General features: G+C 42.3%; 5 protein-coding genes across 5 annotated transcripts in view; 2 read left to right on the forward strand and 3 right to left on the reverse strand.

Annotated features, from left to right (window-relative positions):
• Positions 1-1,445, forward strand: part of LOC125948699 (probable aminopeptidase NPEPL1) — a 1,983-nt gene extending 538 nt beyond the window's left edge. The window contains exon 1 of the mRNA XM_049675010.1: positions 1-1,445. This exon is cut by the window's left edge and continues 538 nt beyond it. Coding sequence (XP_049530967.1) covers positions 1-1,282 — 1,282 coding nt within the window. The 3' untranslated portion in view covers positions 1,283-1,445.
• Positions 1,343-2,500, reverse strand: LOC125948726 (ankyrin repeat domain-containing protein 49). Its single transcript, XM_049675067.1, has 2 exons — positions 2,240-2,500; positions 1,343-2,167 (listed from the first exon to the last, which is right to left on the reverse strand). The coding sequence occupies exons 1-2, from the start codon at positions 2,430-2,432 to the stop codon at positions 1,656-1,658; spliced, it is 705 nt and encodes a 234-aa protein (XP_049531024.1). The 5' UTR covers positions 2,433-2,500; the 3' UTR covers positions 1,343-1,655.
• A 63-nt stretch (positions 2,501-2,563) lies between these two features.
• LOC125948730 (peroxisomal membrane protein 11B) lies at positions 2,564-3,822 on the reverse strand. The gene is made up of 3 exons (XM_049675071.1): positions 3,567-3,822; positions 3,374-3,495; positions 2,564-3,286 (listed from the first exon to the last, which is right to left on the reverse strand). The coding sequence occupies exons 1-3, from the start codon at positions 3,620-3,622 to the stop codon at positions 2,790-2,792; spliced, it is 675 nt and encodes a 224-aa protein (XP_049531028.1). The 5' UTR covers positions 3,623-3,822; the 3' UTR covers positions 2,564-2,789.
• A 110-nt stretch (positions 3,823-3,932) lies between these two features.
• Positions 3,933-5,769, reverse strand: LOC125948703 (uncharacterized protein C19orf47 homolog). The gene is made up of 3 exons (XM_049675015.1): positions 5,616-5,769; positions 5,218-5,541; positions 3,933-5,135 (listed from the first exon to the last, which is right to left on the reverse strand). Exons 1-3 carry the CDS (start codon positions 5,632-5,634, stop codon positions 4,024-4,026), a joined length of 1,455 nt encoding a protein of 484 aa, XP_049530972.1. The 5' UTR covers positions 5,635-5,769; the 3' UTR covers positions 3,933-4,023.
• Positions 5,770-5,964: 195 nt separating this feature from the next.
• On the forward strand, positions 5,965-7,661 carry LOC125948720 (transcription factor Adf-1-like). Its single transcript, XM_049675060.1, has 5 exons — positions 5,965-6,049; positions 6,107-6,162; positions 6,457-6,691; positions 6,775-6,854; positions 7,045-7,661. The coding sequence occupies exons 1-5, from the start codon at positions 6,034-6,036 to the stop codon at positions 7,579-7,581; spliced, it is 924 nt and encodes a 307-aa protein (XP_049531017.1). The 5' UTR covers positions 5,965-6,033; the 3' UTR covers positions 7,582-7,661.
• Positions 7,662-16,524: the final 8,863 nt, after the last annotated feature.

The following is a 16,524-nucleotide window of genomic DNA, read 5'->3' on the forward strand; positions in this document are numbered from 1 at the left end:
TGTCAGCGAATCAATCGTGATCGTTTGCGAAAAACAGGATCTGCTAGCATCAGCCTGTGCCGTTGCACGCGCCTTTCCGCTTTATAACCGCAAAACGTCGAAGCAAGCGACGGCCCAACCGCCACCGACGGTGCACATCGAGTTCGTAGTGGTTGGCGATAGCGGTTCCGAGGCCGTCGTCGAAGTCACCGAAGAAGATGTGGTCGCTTTGGCCAACGTTACGGTCGGTATACGACTGGCCGCACGGATCGTCGATGCGCCTTGCAATGAGATGAACGTATCGGGCTTTCTGGCCGAGGTGGAAGATATCGCCGCCGGCTTAGGACTGAAATCGAAGATAATCCGTGGCCTGGAACTGAAGGAGCGAGGCTTTGGGGGCATTTACGGTGTAGGAAAGGCTGCCCTAGATCCACCGGCCCTGGCCGTACTGTCCTATGAGCCGAAGGGAGCGACGGAAACCGTGGCCTGGGTTGGTAAGGGTATCGTTTTCGATACCGGTGGCCTAAGCATCAAGGGCAAAACGGCCATGCCGGGAATGAAGCGGGATTGTGGTGGTGCAGCTGCGATTCTCGGTGCATTCTATGCCGCCGTCAAGAGCGGTTTCCGTCAGAATCTGCACGCTGTGTTCTGTCTCGCAGAGAACGCCGTAGGACCGGAAGCGACACGTCCGGATGACATCCATCGTCTGTACTCGGGCTGTACGGTAGAAATCAACAATACCGATGCCGAAGGTCGGCTGGTACTGTCCGACGGTGTCGTTTACGCCGACCGTGACCTAAAGGCCAACATCATCCTGGACATGGCTACACTCACGGGAGCACAGGGTATCGCCACGGGCAAGTATCATGGCGCAATCCTTACCAATAGCGACGATTGGGAGTCTCGTGCACTGGAAATCGGACGTCGCACGGGAGATCTGCTCTCACCGGTACCGTACTGTCCGGAGTTGCACTTTAGCGAGTTCAGTTCGGCCGTAGCGGACATGAAAAACTCGGTCATGGATCGTGGCAATGCCCAGGTCAGCTGTGCCGGATTATTCATCGGGGCCCATCTTGGGTTCGAGTACGGTGGATCATGGATGCACATCGATATGGCCGCACCGGTGCATAATGGCGAACGTGCGACCGGGTACGGAGTGGCCCTTCTTGCTGGACTCTTTGGGGAGCATAGCAATGCTAGCATTTTGCGCGATATCGCTCATCAGCCGAAGGAACAACGGAACAATGCCGGCGCTGGCTCGTCCAGCATCGAACCTCCACTCAAGAAGGTTTGCATCGATTAAGGCAAGGCTGCAGCACCGACGTGCACACACCCTTACACCAGGACTGTGTTCATCATCATCGTTCGCCTGCGATACGCAATTCTTTATTTTTCGTACTCTCCCCTGGTACTCCGGGTGCCTAACTCGGTATTAATCACTAGCATCACGTTGTTCGGGTCGTTTTCTAATAAACAGTCAAGCAACTAGATAAACGCGTTCATCTTTCCATTGCATGGATACTGTGTATCTGTTGTAATAGAGAATCCGAATTGAAGAAATTATTGTGGATTTCACCTGACTCGCATGAGAGGCTTTCTTATCTGCTAATCTGCTTCTGGACACTTGACCATCTACTTCACTATCATTATTTCATTGTTAAACCACCCCCCGTAACCTAATCAATCATACCCGTCTCGACCCGATAGGCCGAGTGTGCCATCGCAAAGAGCGGAAACGAGGGCCCACTTCGTTTGGCTATCTCCTCGGCCCTTTCGTTCGAATTGTTGCGACGCTCTGGATCACACGCCTCGTTCATCAGTAACGTCACTAGCGTTTCTCGGCAGCTGGAAACGGTCACCGCAATATGCAACGGTGTCTGATCCCCATCCGAGCCCGCATTCACGTCCGCACCAAACTGTAACAAAAGTGCCACAGGGCCAGCATTGTTCCACTTGCAGGCCGAATGCAACGCCGTCCAACCCATATTCGTGCGCGCATGTACATCCGCTCCGTACTTCAATGCCAATCGGACCATCGGTAGATTGGCGTTGTAGCTGGCCTTGTGCAATACGGTGTAACCGTCGCGATCGATCGCATGTACGACGGCCGGTTTACGGCTAACGATCGCAGCAACCACATCCAGCTTGTTCTCTCCGGCGGCCCACAGTGCGTGTCGCTCAAGGCTGGCTGTAAGTAGGTAGAAGATACCGAAAGCACTATGAATGTCACTGGCATAGCTTAGTATGACCGAAACCTTACCTTTTGGATCTTTATCCTCTTCGATCAGCTCGTCTGGATCATCCCAGCCACTCACAAACATACCGCGCGGCACTTTGGCCATCTTCTCCTGCAGAGCCTCCAGGGTGTCCATCTCCTCCTCGGCCTCTTCCCCATTTCCTTCGTTGAGACTCTTGGCAATATTTTCCCAATCTTTCAGCGATCGAGAGGACATTTTCCGGCAAAAAAAGGCGGTTTCCTGTTCCGCTCCCGAATGTTTGTAAACATATTCTGGTTTGACAGTTCGACACTTTGAATTCGGAATTTTGATGGCTCGCCATCCGTTGAGATTTTCTCGAAAACGATTTTTTACTTGCTTTAATGATACAGTACAAAACCTGTTGCTTTCCCATCCCAAAGCTACTCAATTGCTATTTGTTCCCACACCCACCCCATATCGCAATACCTCCAATCCAGCTGTAATGAAGAATAATTTTGTTTCAGTTGCTCACCATCTTAAAACCACAAAACCTCCTGCCGGCCAGCAAGCGGCTCATTCTCGTCCCAAGCTACGTCCTAGGCCAAGTCAATGCTAAAACTTTAACCTCGGATAGATCAGGGGTAGAAAGCCCATCACTGATGATATGGCTCCCAAAATTCCGATCGTTTGGTTGGACATTTTAACGTATCCGAGGCCGTTTAGAGGAATGAAAACATCGCACACATTCTTCACCGTATCGACTACTAACGATTTGTGCTCCTTCAGGACAACCGACAGTGTTTGCAGCAGATCCAGGAGGTTCGATTTGCTGACAAAGTAGATGAAGAGATGACTGAGTTCCTGCAGATCACGGCAGAGGTTCATCACGATCGATATCAGCCAGAATCGATTCGACCGGGCTAACCACTGTGCTGTGTTTACATTTTTGCTAATGCCGGATCGCGATAGCCACACGACGTGGTCGGCTAGCAGAAACAGTCCCGAGGAAACCTTGCCGAGCACGATAAATAGCTGATTGGATAGCCGCTTTAGGTCGACGCTCACAGCGGCACTATAAAGCACTTCGAATCCTTTTCCAAATCGTAGCACTGCAAGGAAAGAAAACGGGATGGTCTGATTAGCACCGGTGCACCGGTTTGAAGTACGACGATAAACAAGGGTCAAAGGTCACCCACATTTCCGGAAGGAGCTAAGAATGCTTTCGATCTGCTTTAGCGTTTGAATCGTTTCTTTCGACGTCGATGAGAGTCTCGCTTCTTTGCTAGCCCATAATGCCCGGCAGGAGTACTGCACCAACCTGCAAGGAGTGCAACCACAATGAGATCAATGGAAAACAATCGGTAATCCATTGCAGTTCTTAATCATTACCTGGCAATTTTGTCTTTCCCGACCGTTTGACTATTCAATTTGATAACCAAATCCATTATTTTAGTGCTAAGTTTAGATTAAACCACAGCACGCGACGTCTCGATTTTAGCCTTATGCCTAGCAACGTTGAAATGGGCAACAATCTAGAGGATGATTTTCGGGTGACTATAAAGCCTTCATTTCTAATCCACGCAGTAAGAATTATCTTTTGGATTTTTTTATCAGCACGGAAAGCAAATTTCGCAGATAACAACAAACCCCCACCCCACACCTTCCTTCCTTTACCGTGACATCCGCAGCGAAACCGGCTAAGGTTTACAGTTTCCGGTTCATTTCTAGTTGGCCGGGGGCCGGTCACACCGAAACGCAATTCAAACGGAACATTTCGCTTTGAAACGTGTTTTTTGACGAAGTTTATTGTGAGAGAGAAATTGTTATTTCAAATGTACACACCAGCTTACTTACGATTGTAGCCAAGCCTATTGAAAACACTCGCATTGCTGCTTCCATTGCCTTTGTCGACTTTCGATAGCTTCGAATCGAGGCTAAACCTTTCGACACGTTTCACTAACTGCTGGGCATCGGATCCGCTGCGTGCGGATCCCAAGCTTAAGCGAGTATGAACCGGTTGTTTACGTCCGTGGACCACGGTATCCAGTTTCATGGTGGCACGCGAGACCGGGGACAGTTTTCCACCGCCGCCAACGGAGTGTTTCATTGTAGTGACCTTCTTTGTGCCATGCAGAGCCTTAGGGCCACCGTGGTCCATCACACGTGGTCCTCGGTGAATCGCCGTGGAACCGGTAACCAGTTTTCCTCGATTGATACCACCCAGGCGCTGTTTAACTGGCACATCTCGATCATTGAAATGCAAACGGCCCCCGGGTGATCCACTGCCGGTTTTGTACGTCTTTCTAGGAGCTATTTCCAGTACTTCATCCTCTGCAGAAAATGATACTGATTTCGGGCCACTAACTGAGTCTGTACCTGCATATGACTCCGACCGTCGATAGTCGTCCTGTTCATCGTCCTCATCCGACGATAGCTTGGTCGCTTTGGCCGGTATTTTTTTGACCAAAATTACTTTTTGCTCCATCGGAGTGACCTTGCGCTGGTCGGTCTGTGATGTACGCTGAGAGCTGGGAGATTTTTTCAAAATACTAGACGATGGTGCATCGCTCTGGCCACTACTTGTTCGCTCCGCTGCACGTTCGCGTCCACCGAGACGCGAAAAAATAGAGGAACTAGAGCTTCCCGGTGTACTGTTTGTGTCAATTTTCTGTGTCTTCGCATATCCAACCGCCGTGCTTGGTGGCCCATCACCATCCTCATCCGTATTCAGTCGGTCAAATATGCTGCCTCGCTTTGTTCCCGCAACGCGGCCTGAGCTTGATTCTCTTTCACTGTCGGTCGCTTTGTGCTTGCCAATACTGAGCTTCTTTTCGAGGATTTCTTTGCTGCGTGCGGTACTACCCGATGGGAGTGTGATTTTGTACTTGCCCTCATGCTCTGGCAACACTCGCCGCGCTTTACCTTCGGTCAACGATGTTCCAACAGACGACACAATACCTGGAGCGGAAGACAAATCCATGCTAAATGAATGATCTAGTAACACGCGATAAACGCATGTAGGATGCATCATGAAACATACGAGTGGAAGATGCCTTCTCGATCTTTTTGCCATTGCTGACCGTCACCGTGTTGGGCGTACCGGATACGGTTGCAACCGGTACGGAAGTCTCTGTTTCTGGCAGTGACAGAACTTTCTCGCGAGCACTCTGTTCCGATACTTTCTTCGCGTGGCGCAGAATAGCTATAATGTCGCCCATCGTCGTAATGCCCATCTCGCGAAGGTACTCCTTATTCAGGTCCATCAGCATGTCCATCTGGATTCGGTTTTCGACGAACACGTGTGCATAGGTGGCAGCCGCCTGGGACGGGATGTCGGCATTTGTGAAGAATTTTACCCATGATGCTGCAACGACCGGTATTGTTAAATAGCGCTAAGAACGGATCCGCTTGCGGTCTCTCGCTCCTTTTCCTGCTTACCTGCCGTAGGATTAGGCATTTTGTGCCCTCTAGTTATGTTGGGTCCGTAATCTGCACCTGTTTTTAGGAATCTATATATAGCTAGCGGCACAGGCGGAACAGATTTTTGTTAATTCGAGACGAAACCAATTAAATTCATTAATTAATCGATGGATTCCGATCAAAACAAGAAAAAAGTTGTCAAAAAGCAGGACGACCCACATAACCAATAAACGCGCAAAAAGGATGCTCGAGCACTGCAACGGCTCCGAGTATGCATGGGATAGCTAGGGCGAGAGTTCAGCGAGGGTACCGATGAAGTGCCGGAATGTGCGCTTGTGCTTTTCGTTGCGGTCTTGGTCATTTGGGTTTCGTTTCCTCAGCGCAAAAATCTGTGTTTTTCCACGCCAGACGATTTGTTTTTTTATTTGTGTGTTTGATGAACAAAATTTCGAGTAAGTTGTGTTACACAAAGAAAATTCATGGTTTAATCCAATTGTTCTTCTTCACAGATATGGAAAGTTTGCCAATGTATTACACGGACTCGCGGACGAAAATGAGTCGAGCTGTAAGTTGAAAACGCACGAACAAAGCAAATACCCTTTTTTCAGCTTCCTACAAATTCCGTATGACTTGTCTTAACATTATTTTTGTGAAGAAAAAGTTATTTATTTAGCGTGATTACCGGGGTATTATAACATTCGTATTTCAACTCACGTATTCATGGTCCGATTTCATTTAATTACAAAACGAATAAGCTGAGTTGTAAAAATGCATGTATTGGTAGAAGGCTTGTTTGGGCATCGAATATGCTTGACTTTGTTAAGTCGGTTTGTAAATTTCTGTTTTTTTTATCTTTTAGATACTGAGCCGAGAAGTTTGTCTCAAATTCATAAAACGTGTAGAATTTTTCGAATGCCTTTGGAATAGGAATGCACAAGGATACAAAAACCCCATAACGCAACTTGATGCTTGGATAACTTTGGCAAAGGAATTTGGAGTCCCCTATCAGCAACTTCGCCAGAAGTGGAGATCCCTGCAAGGCTCCTTTAGACACTTTAACTATAAATTCCAGGCTGCAAATGCAAGCGGAGAGTGTAGGTTTCATATTCATATTCATCTTTCGTAAAAAACAATTCTTATGTTATACCTATCTCCTCTTTCGGTATCGATATTGCAGCACCTCCAAATTGGTTTGCATTCAACGCCATGCAGTTTTTGAATTTTAAAACGTATCGCGAACCAATGATGGATCTAAATGTGAGTAGTACCGTGCTTTGTTATTCAATTATTAGATTGCTAGTCTTCTTCTAGTAGGATACTTCTTCCAAATAAGAATTCCCCTAACAATCTCAATAAATCTTAAATCCAGTTTATTTTGCCTAGTAGTCTTTAACAGTTAGATAACGATTCCCAAATAATGTATCCCGATGAATTGTGTTAATTTTAGCAACCACCTTCGCAAATACATGTCAATAATCTACCAGAACCATGCAGTCGAGAAGAATCGCCAGAACCAGGCCCGTCTACATATGTACTGTCGGCTCCATCATCGCCGCCACTGAGAATTATTGAAGCGAGAAGTTTATTGCCTAAAACACCGCCACCGCAAACCATACCTAAACCAAAGCCGCCCCAAACCATACCAGTTCAAAAGCGCGGTCGCACTATGAAGCGTCGGCTGGAGGAGCCCTCTCTTCCCTACAACAGAAACATGCTAAAAGTGTTGGAGAATGTGTCCGCTGTGACGGATCGTCTAGTCGAGGAAAGACAGACAGTAAAATCCGATGGGAAGACATTTGGCGAGTGGGTTGGCGACCTGCTGGACGAGTGGTCGCCTGATAGGAGGCAGTCGGCTAAAGTGGCCATCCGCCGATTCTTGGCGAAAAAAGACTCTGCACGATACAGGGAACGAATGGGACGGAAAGTAGAAAAGATGTACGAAAGCAGCGATAGCGATAGCATGCCCAGCCAGGTACAAAAGTGAAGATGCACATAAGTTGGGAAGTTGTAAGCATAAATAAGTGAACATAAATTTACTTCACGAATCGTGAATCACGAATAAATATGAAATAAATATGAAATTGTTGTATGAGTTACTGAGAATTGGCTATAGTTGATTATTGAACGAGTAAGATTGAAAAAGAAGAAACTGCTTTATTTTCTTATCACTTTGCTCATCAGCGAATTACGTTGCAGCTTCTACCTCTAAAATGGTCTGGTGCAGGCCAACCGTTTGCCCCGCATGTAATTATGTCGTTAACTTTCGAAACCTGAAGATGCAACGACCATGGTCTAGAGTTTTTCCTATTCGCTTTGAGATATTCAACAGCTCCACGAAACACCAGAGACGTTATTCGGCGAACCGAAGGAAAAAGCTGAAGAATGAACAGGATAAACTGATCAGTCTAGTAAGGATGACCTGATCAGACGAGTAAGGAACATTCGCAAGCCCATTTTCTTTCACCCCGTGCCTAATCTTATCAATCTCTGTTCATTTTTAGTGCCATTACAGTGCTGAACAAGGTCTTTTAAATAGAACGGTTTTTTTAAGCTGCCGCAGCGAAAACGATATAAACGATACAACGAACGAAATAAACGATACAACGAACGAAATAAAAAACGATAAAAACGAACTGGACCCAACCCGAACAAACCCGAACAAACCCGAACAAAACCCGAACCGCGGAATTTTTAATCGGCCAAAAAATTGAACTAATCGATAAAAAAAGAAACTAATCGGCCAAATCGATAAGTTAAAGATTGCAAGATCGATAAGTTAAAGTTTAAAGCAATGCAACGAAAGAAAATCAACCAAAATCCTCCTATTATTATTGAAACGATTAAGAGTTGGCAGCGTAGGCGAGCCATTTTTTCAATAAATTTTGCCAAATTCGCGATATTCTCGCGACACTTCACCTCAAAGAACCGTTTTAGCAGAAGGATTACTGCGGCCAGAATGTGACGGTTTTTCACCTTAATGAAAAAAATAAGCACTAGATTCATGGATCAGCCAACCGATGGATCAACTTATCAAACGTACCCGTAAGGTCATCACGTCGCATAACCCGGGATAGGAATGACCATTACACGCATTAACGGTCGAACTAAGCACGTGTTTTTTGTATGGTAGCTTCAACATACATCAACTAATTTACCATAAATATGTTATAGTAGATTCACTATAGTCCACACATATTTCATGTAAAAGCCCTGGAGATACCATCAGGACTCAAAGCGATCGACACACGATGATCACATTTCATAATGAAATTTTATATGTAAATCGATGTGATGTTGTTTGCGAGTTAAGGGGGGGCTTCGGTATTTTATTTTAATTCTTCGCATTCACTTTTTACAACTTTTTTTATGAGTGCTTATTCTTTCAAGAGTACTGTGTAAAATTTTGGCATCAATCAAAGCAAAACTGACAAAGATATTGATTTTTGAAAATCCACCTTTCATACAAGGCTCAAAGCCTCTCGCGACTTTGAATTGCGTTTCCCAAAACCTGCGTTTTCAAAGTCGGTGCCCATCGTAGCCTGAAAACTACTGGACCGATTAATTTGAAATTTTGAACATATAATCTGAACACTATTTGCCAGGTAGCCCCTTCGAGTTTTTATAAAAATTGTTGATACTTTTTTTTAAATAATTTTTTTAATTTAGTAAAGTGTCGTTTTTTGAGGCAATATCGAAAAAAGCATCACTTTTTCAACTTCAAAAATCTGCCAAAAATCGAAAAATGGGAAATTTAACAAAAACTCAACGGGGCTACCTGGATAAACTTATAATCTAACAAAGGAATATTGATTTGTATATTTCTGATGACCCACCACGTTGCTACGATGGGCACCGCAAAAAGTACATTTTTGTAAACTTGCCTTTCTCGATTGGATGCCATGATCGTAGTTTTGATCAAATCTTCCCCAAAATAAAACCAAACATTCTTGAAAAGTTGTAGATTAATATGAGATTATTTTGAAAAAATTAAGTTGGATGGTTTCTTTACCAAAAATCACCAAAAATAAGCCTTGTTTTGGCCCGAAATAACCAAAGCCCCCCCTTAATGTATGTATTTTACACTCCTATGGGCATGGATGGGCATGATTGTTGGAGGATGAGGAGGAAACATAGGGATTTTCCAAGTCGCTTTCCCGGGATGGCTGTTCTTCAATATCGAGAAATTTGATTTATGCTTCAACTACATTTACTCCCAAGTAACAAACCAGTCGGAAGGATTCCCCACCGATTAGAAACGTAATCCATAGTCCGGGTCGATCGGTATTTACGCTGATCCCCCGTGGATTCCTTATTTTATTCCATAGCCATACTTGCTTGGCAATCAGATATGCCAATCAGATTGACTGCTGAAACATGGCCTTTATTAATTACTCCGCAAGTTATGAACCGAATACCATTAAAACTTGCACAATTATTGATGGTCACCTGAAAAACCATGGGACAAAATTTGGTTCATATCGGTCGAGGGGAGGGGGGGCCTCCATACAACTCCAATCCTTAAAATACGTCCTAGGGCAATATGGGTATCGTTTCCTAGGTTTTGATGGTCTCTAAATCGATTGGATTCACTCTTTTACTTGCTTCTTTCACCTATCCACCATCACCACCCTCCATTCCGTACATCTTGCAGAGCAGAGTGAGGGGTGGGAAAATAAGATAGTTGCGTTTAATTCTTGAACAATAATTTAAAAAATGAGACCAATAGATCTTAAGGAAAAAAACGAAAGAGAGAGAGAGAGAGAGAAAGAAGAAGGGGAGGGGGGGGGAGGGGGCTGGGGGAGAATGATAACAAAGGAACCGACAATGCTGCATCGTTACCATTTTTTATTGGTATGTCTATTGTTGCTTTAAATTATCTTAACATTTTCTCTTTGATGTTGAACATGAACATGAAACAACATTCAAAACTCATTCGGTTGTTAAGTATTTGGATTGATCAAGAATTATATTAATTTTCAATTATTGTTGCCTTTTATTATTGACGATTTTAAACTTATCGGGTTATGAATGGTAAACGATCGGAATTGCATGCACAAACATATAAAGGAGCAGTAACCGAATAGCAATAGAAAACAATACCAACAACCATACCACCATTTGAACTTAACGAGCTATGTGCAAACCGAACACTAAAGTCAAAGTATTTAATAAAAAAAAACTTGGGAAAATATAATTCGTGGTTCTAAATAACATAATTTAGCCCGAAAGGCAAAGCCTTAAAAATCAAACATCATGTTAACTTTTCAGCTCATATTTACAATCACGTCGCATCTCTATTTCCAACATCACTAACTGACCTAGCTATTGATTTGGTTCATTGATAAATCGAATACGACCAAATCATGGAATAGATAAAATTATATCTATTGAAATGTTAAAGTTCCTGTTTACGATAAACCCACGACCAATCAAAGACAGTACGAAGCCTGTTGGGGCAGCTAGTTGTTAAATAAGTAAACTACAATATTTTAATGAAAATAAATTTGAATTTTAATTATTGTTGCGCTATAACACCAGCAATATACTTTTGCACAGCTCACATATTGTTTTCTAAAAATTATATGAATGTGACAAAACAATTGACATTGCGGATAATGAAAAAAGATGTTGTTGCTTATTGTTCGTTGCTAAGTTCCAGCATTTGTGAAGTCGACGACGGTAAAAAGTTAGCTAATGCCAAGTAGCTGATCGATTGTGATGTTTCTGTTTCTCCCCTGTAAGTAATCTACAAATATTTTACTTCACACGCGTGGTTTTGAAATTATTGCCCTGTGAAAACTAGTTAGTACAAACTAATTAGTAAAAAAACACATTTTAAAATACAGAAAATGTTTTTGTCATACACTGCTAGCTTTACGCAAATGTATTGTGTAATCGTGATTGTATCTTGGTATGAATAGCTGCTCGTAAAATTGTGAGGAATTCCCTACAAATCACGGCTTACGTTTGCTGTCTAGGTCACCATGGTCATCATCACTAGTATCAACTGTGTGGGTTGTGCAAGTGCCTTTTGACGATGCAAAACAGTTTAATTCGAAGAAATAATTAATTTCATTAAAACATTTGCAGAAAAATGCCACCACTTTTTGATTTTAATGCTTGCTTTTCGACGTACTCGGTAGAAAATGACCGTACGAAGGGAAACTAAGGATATTGTGTTCCTTGTTTTATTGTTTTTCAATGCATATTGTTATGATTTTGAAACAAAAACACGTTGCCAAGACCCTTAAATTAGTTCTAGTGCACTATTTTTAACATAAATCTGTTAAAACGGCGAAAAAATTTCTTGGAATGGAATGCACATGTGGGTACCCGGGTGCCCAAGGAAGGGGTAAACGCCGGGTGCCCAACCGAAGGTTAATAGTCTTCTAGTAATATTGCGGATTTAGTCTAGTACCAAGTGGAGGTCTAGCTCGCTTCATATCATCCGAATTAAACAGATTGAATATGGATTCATCATTAAACAACACTATTTTTTATATTGAGACATCCTACCTCAAATAAATCATCGCAAAATGAAGTTATGCCTTCGCTGTTAATGTACGGCTTTTTTGCTGGTCTGCAACTGAATAACCCACCCTCTCTCAATCGGTGCTGAATGGTCTGGGAGCTGATCTCCAAGCTTAATTTACCTTTAATTTCCATTCCTGATGCAAACGCATCTTTGGTTGAATACCATTTGATAATGCGGTCCATTTTGGGTGAAGTTTTTCAAAGACGAACAGGACGCAAAGCCGTTTCAACAGTTTCTTTTGCCTTGTAACCGGTTATTAAACGAGAAACTACTGATTTATCTATTTCATAAGCTTCACTAATGTATTTCTGAGAGTTTTCCTGAATCGCTAGTTTCATTTTTAATTTCTTTTCAATCACTAGAATAGCTATTACGCGACATTGTTACGCTTTGAATGTAACCGAGTGTGTCGGGTGTTCAAAGCAAGCTTACAAGCCAATAGACTACCACTATGCAGAAATTCTGCATGTAATGATCAATATCTTATTATTTTTACACCAAAATTGTCAGTTGCTTAACTTATGTCGCATCAAAAATCAATACTTTTTTTAAACTACCGTGTTAATGTGCTATTCAAAGAAAAATTAATATCGGAATTCGTCCTAAAATATCGTAAATAGGTACCCTTTACCGGTGTAGTTGAAAACTAAAAGTTTGAACACTTTTTCATACACCTTAACCCAGTTGCTTAACTTATGTCCGACACTGTATATCATTCTGGTTATTGTTAATGTGTGTTAATGCTTTGTCAAATGTGAACATAATTGCCAAACATTTGAAAACCCAAAATTACATTTTTTCAACGCTGTCATAAAAATGTCAAATATTGTACCGGAAAATGATTTGAAAACCATTACAGTAATGTGGGGCAAATGGTCGGGTGGGGCAAAAGTTCGAATTGGGCTTTTCAATAAATCGGCTTCACCGTCTCAACCAACACTATACTCGTTTGAAAGTTCTTGAAATCACCTTACCATATGTGTTCTTTTTGGTTTGGATAACAAATGTTTGAGAAATGCGTTAACTTATAATTTTGGCGATTTCGATCTAATTTTATGAGTTTTTGGAAGCAGTATCATACTTCGTGGACATTTCCTACATCAAACCTTCATAAGTGATGAAGAACACAAAATTAACACAAATTCCATCGGTACACCCTTATTCTGCAATACAAACGGAAAGGTTTGCAATTGACACTTTTTTCAGAAATGTTCCTAGTGAGGCAAAAGTTCGTTCTTTTTTGGGGGAAAAGTGCGAACTCATTGCTAGTACAAAAATAGGCGGTTGTGTACATCTCAACCACATGTGCTGAATAAAATGTGCGAGAAATACCAAACTAATAGAACTGAGCAAAAGGAACGACACACATGGCCAGGTCTGTGCTAAATACTTGCTTTTTATGCACAAGTTCTTCTGTCTGCTGTAAAAATGCTTCAGATCTGGCTGCTTCAGAGTATCATCGCATCGATTATGCTTTTGCTTCGAAAGGAAATGTTCTAACCTGCCAGTACTTATTTTCATATCAAGATGTTGAAAATGAAATGGCTTACGCTATTGGTTTGGTATGCAAGTAGTAAACAACCAGATATTTGAGAGGGATACTCAAAATGCAGTATACCCAATGGTAGCGTTTTGAATGACCGAAATACTTTTTAAACGAGCATGTTTGAAAGGACACGACTCACAGTTCGGCAAACTTCTTTACCAGAACGGTTTATCATACCAGAAAATAGTCAAATAGAACCCACGCTTGGTTGTTCAAATCCGTGCCAGGAAGCTGTACGAACAAGTATTGACCGAAATCATACCATGCATTTTTATCGAACACATAAATGCAATTCGATAAATACCAGGAAACAAATTTGTTTTAGTTCATTTACGCAGATGAATAAGCCCGTAAGATGATGATTTAGATTGGGATCGGAAACAATGATTTGGATGATGTATAAGTAAAAATTGAAAAATTTATATAAAAAATTAGCGAATAATAACAATAAAACCTGCTCCTTAAAAATGAAACTTTTCGTTTCTTTTTATGTCATTTATTTCCTGAAATATGACCAAATCGGTGTGTCTAGATTCTGGTACAGGCGTTAAACTGGTACGGGTTTGAAAATGTATGCTAATAAGAACACATAATTCAGTTACACAATCGATTGATTCGCGACAGCTCCCCACGTAAAAGCTTTACAGATACTATGGCATTGATCGGATCTTCCTTGATTCGGGGGTTTCACGGCATGTTTCATGGTCCATTTGCTTTGTGGACTCGATTCTACTTTCGTTTCTAACTTAGTTGCAAATCGTGTTACTTATAAAAAAGTCTCTGTCCCTCCTACGTACACATTACAATTTGGTTAATTTAGTTTTAGTTATCATTGTTTCGTGATCTTGAAACGATCTTGTTACTCAAAATAACTCCGAAGGGGCAGACAGGGGCAATGCGGGGATATGTCCATTAAATCTTTGTGGCGGCTGATCTATTGTTTCTCAAAAACGAATCCCACAATTTCAACAGCCGGTAGCTAGCGGTAGTCGCATTTCCATGACCATCATCCATGTTTCCATGACGTTTTTCTGGAATCTGCAACAAGAGTGAGAAGATAAAGGATCTTCGTAATCAAGGGTGAAACGAGAAAGATCCTTTAGATGTGGATCTGCTTTCACATTACTTACGTCGGATAATAATACTCCAGCTTGAACGCGTCCAGAAACCGTAGTATCGCCAGTGAACCGTTCTCGTCGTTGTCCCAGCATTCTATATCCGACTACGAGTCGATGATGACGAGCTGGGAACGTGGCTTGATCGTGAGTTCGCCTTCACTGAACCATCGGAGGAAGCACTGGAGTTTTCCTTGCCAAGCTGATCCAACACGTACTATACCGATCGTCAGGAAACACCAGTAGGCCGACTCCAAGAGGGTTAAAGACTAACGGAAATAGCAGATTGCCGAACGAGGACTTACTGAATACTATCTAATGGTACAGCGTCCGCATTACATCCTCCATTACCTCGTCGGTTGCGTTGGCCATGAAGTCCAGCTGACCGAGGGACGGCGAGATGGTCCCAATAGCCGAATAGGTTTAATTCTTATCACTTAATAAAAGAAAGGGTTAGTTTTATCGAAACTATTTTGTAAGCAAGTAATAAGTTTGTGCGCCTTTCATAAACCAACCTTTCATAAATCAAAAACCGCTACTATCGTGAAAGAACATTAAACATGTCGAGATGAGGTAATGGACTAATCGTGAAAAAATCAACAATCTTCCTCATAAGAACTAGCAATGGAGCTATGAGTTCTTGTTTCAGTTAAGTTAATGAGCAATCCTGAGGGTTAGTTTATTAACTTTGTTGCCCTGGGTGCACCGATGTGATATGGACTAGGTAAGTTGATAAGTTGATAAGTAGGTAAGTCGATATCTCATTTCCCTCATACTAAGTGATATAGACTCGGGTCGGGTATTATAAGGCAATCCGGAATAAATCGATGCTAAGGAAAGCAAAGCCGACGGAAATCCGGATGTTAATCACTACTCTCCTATCATACGTACAAATGCTCTCTGATCCGATCCGCATCCGATTGTGAATTTCTGATAATTGGTTGATGGTTGATAAAACAGCGAGTCGAGGACAGTTTGATCAGCCTGCTGGGCGGTTGTCGTCATTTCAATCGAATCACTTTGTTTTCAAAGATTACCAACGGCAGCCGGAATCTTCCGCCGTACACCAAAATTAGATTTCCACTTTCGTATGACGATTTTCTAACGATATCGTTCTTGGCTTATACAACCATCGATCAAGATCAGGATTTTCAATTCCGAGGAGCCTTGAAAATCAATAATTAAGTAAAGTACCTCCAGAATCCGTTTTGCTAGAGCACTGTAAAGAAACGAAAAATCAAGTATTGGGCGGAATCAAAATCAAGAAGAATCAAGATCGTTTTAGCATCACTCTCGGACTTGTCTCAAGTTAGCAGAATTTTCCAACATTCGTTGCACTTTTCCGTCGTTCCACCTGATTTCTCAAATATTGGATTTTCCGAATTTTCCCAATTACCGGCGATTTCAAAACATTGACAGTGGTGTGAGCCGTTGGTTTAAAAAGTGTGATAGATGCAAAGGCACTTCGATATAGAGGAAAATCTACTGTTTCGCGGGAGGTTTAATTGCCAGAATTAATTACATGCAAACTACAACCTTGATTCGGACAGATATTTAAGATGACTTAAACTAAATTCTGAACAGAAATTTGTTAGACCACCTCTATCCTTGTATCCTGTTATCCTAAACCAACCTGTCATGAAGCGATCGTTACATTCAAAAATAAGAAAATTCGCTTATGTAACGGCGTCTGCCTGATTTGCTGCTTTTCCAAATAATTTTGCAAAATTT

The sequence above is a fragment of the Anopheles darlingi genome, chromosome 2 (genome assembly GCF_943734745.1).
Source record: "Anopheles darlingi chromosome 2, idAnoDarlMG_H_01, whole genome shotgun sequence".
NCBI lineage: Eukaryota > Metazoa > Arthropoda > Insecta > Diptera > Culicidae > Anopheles > Anopheles darlingi.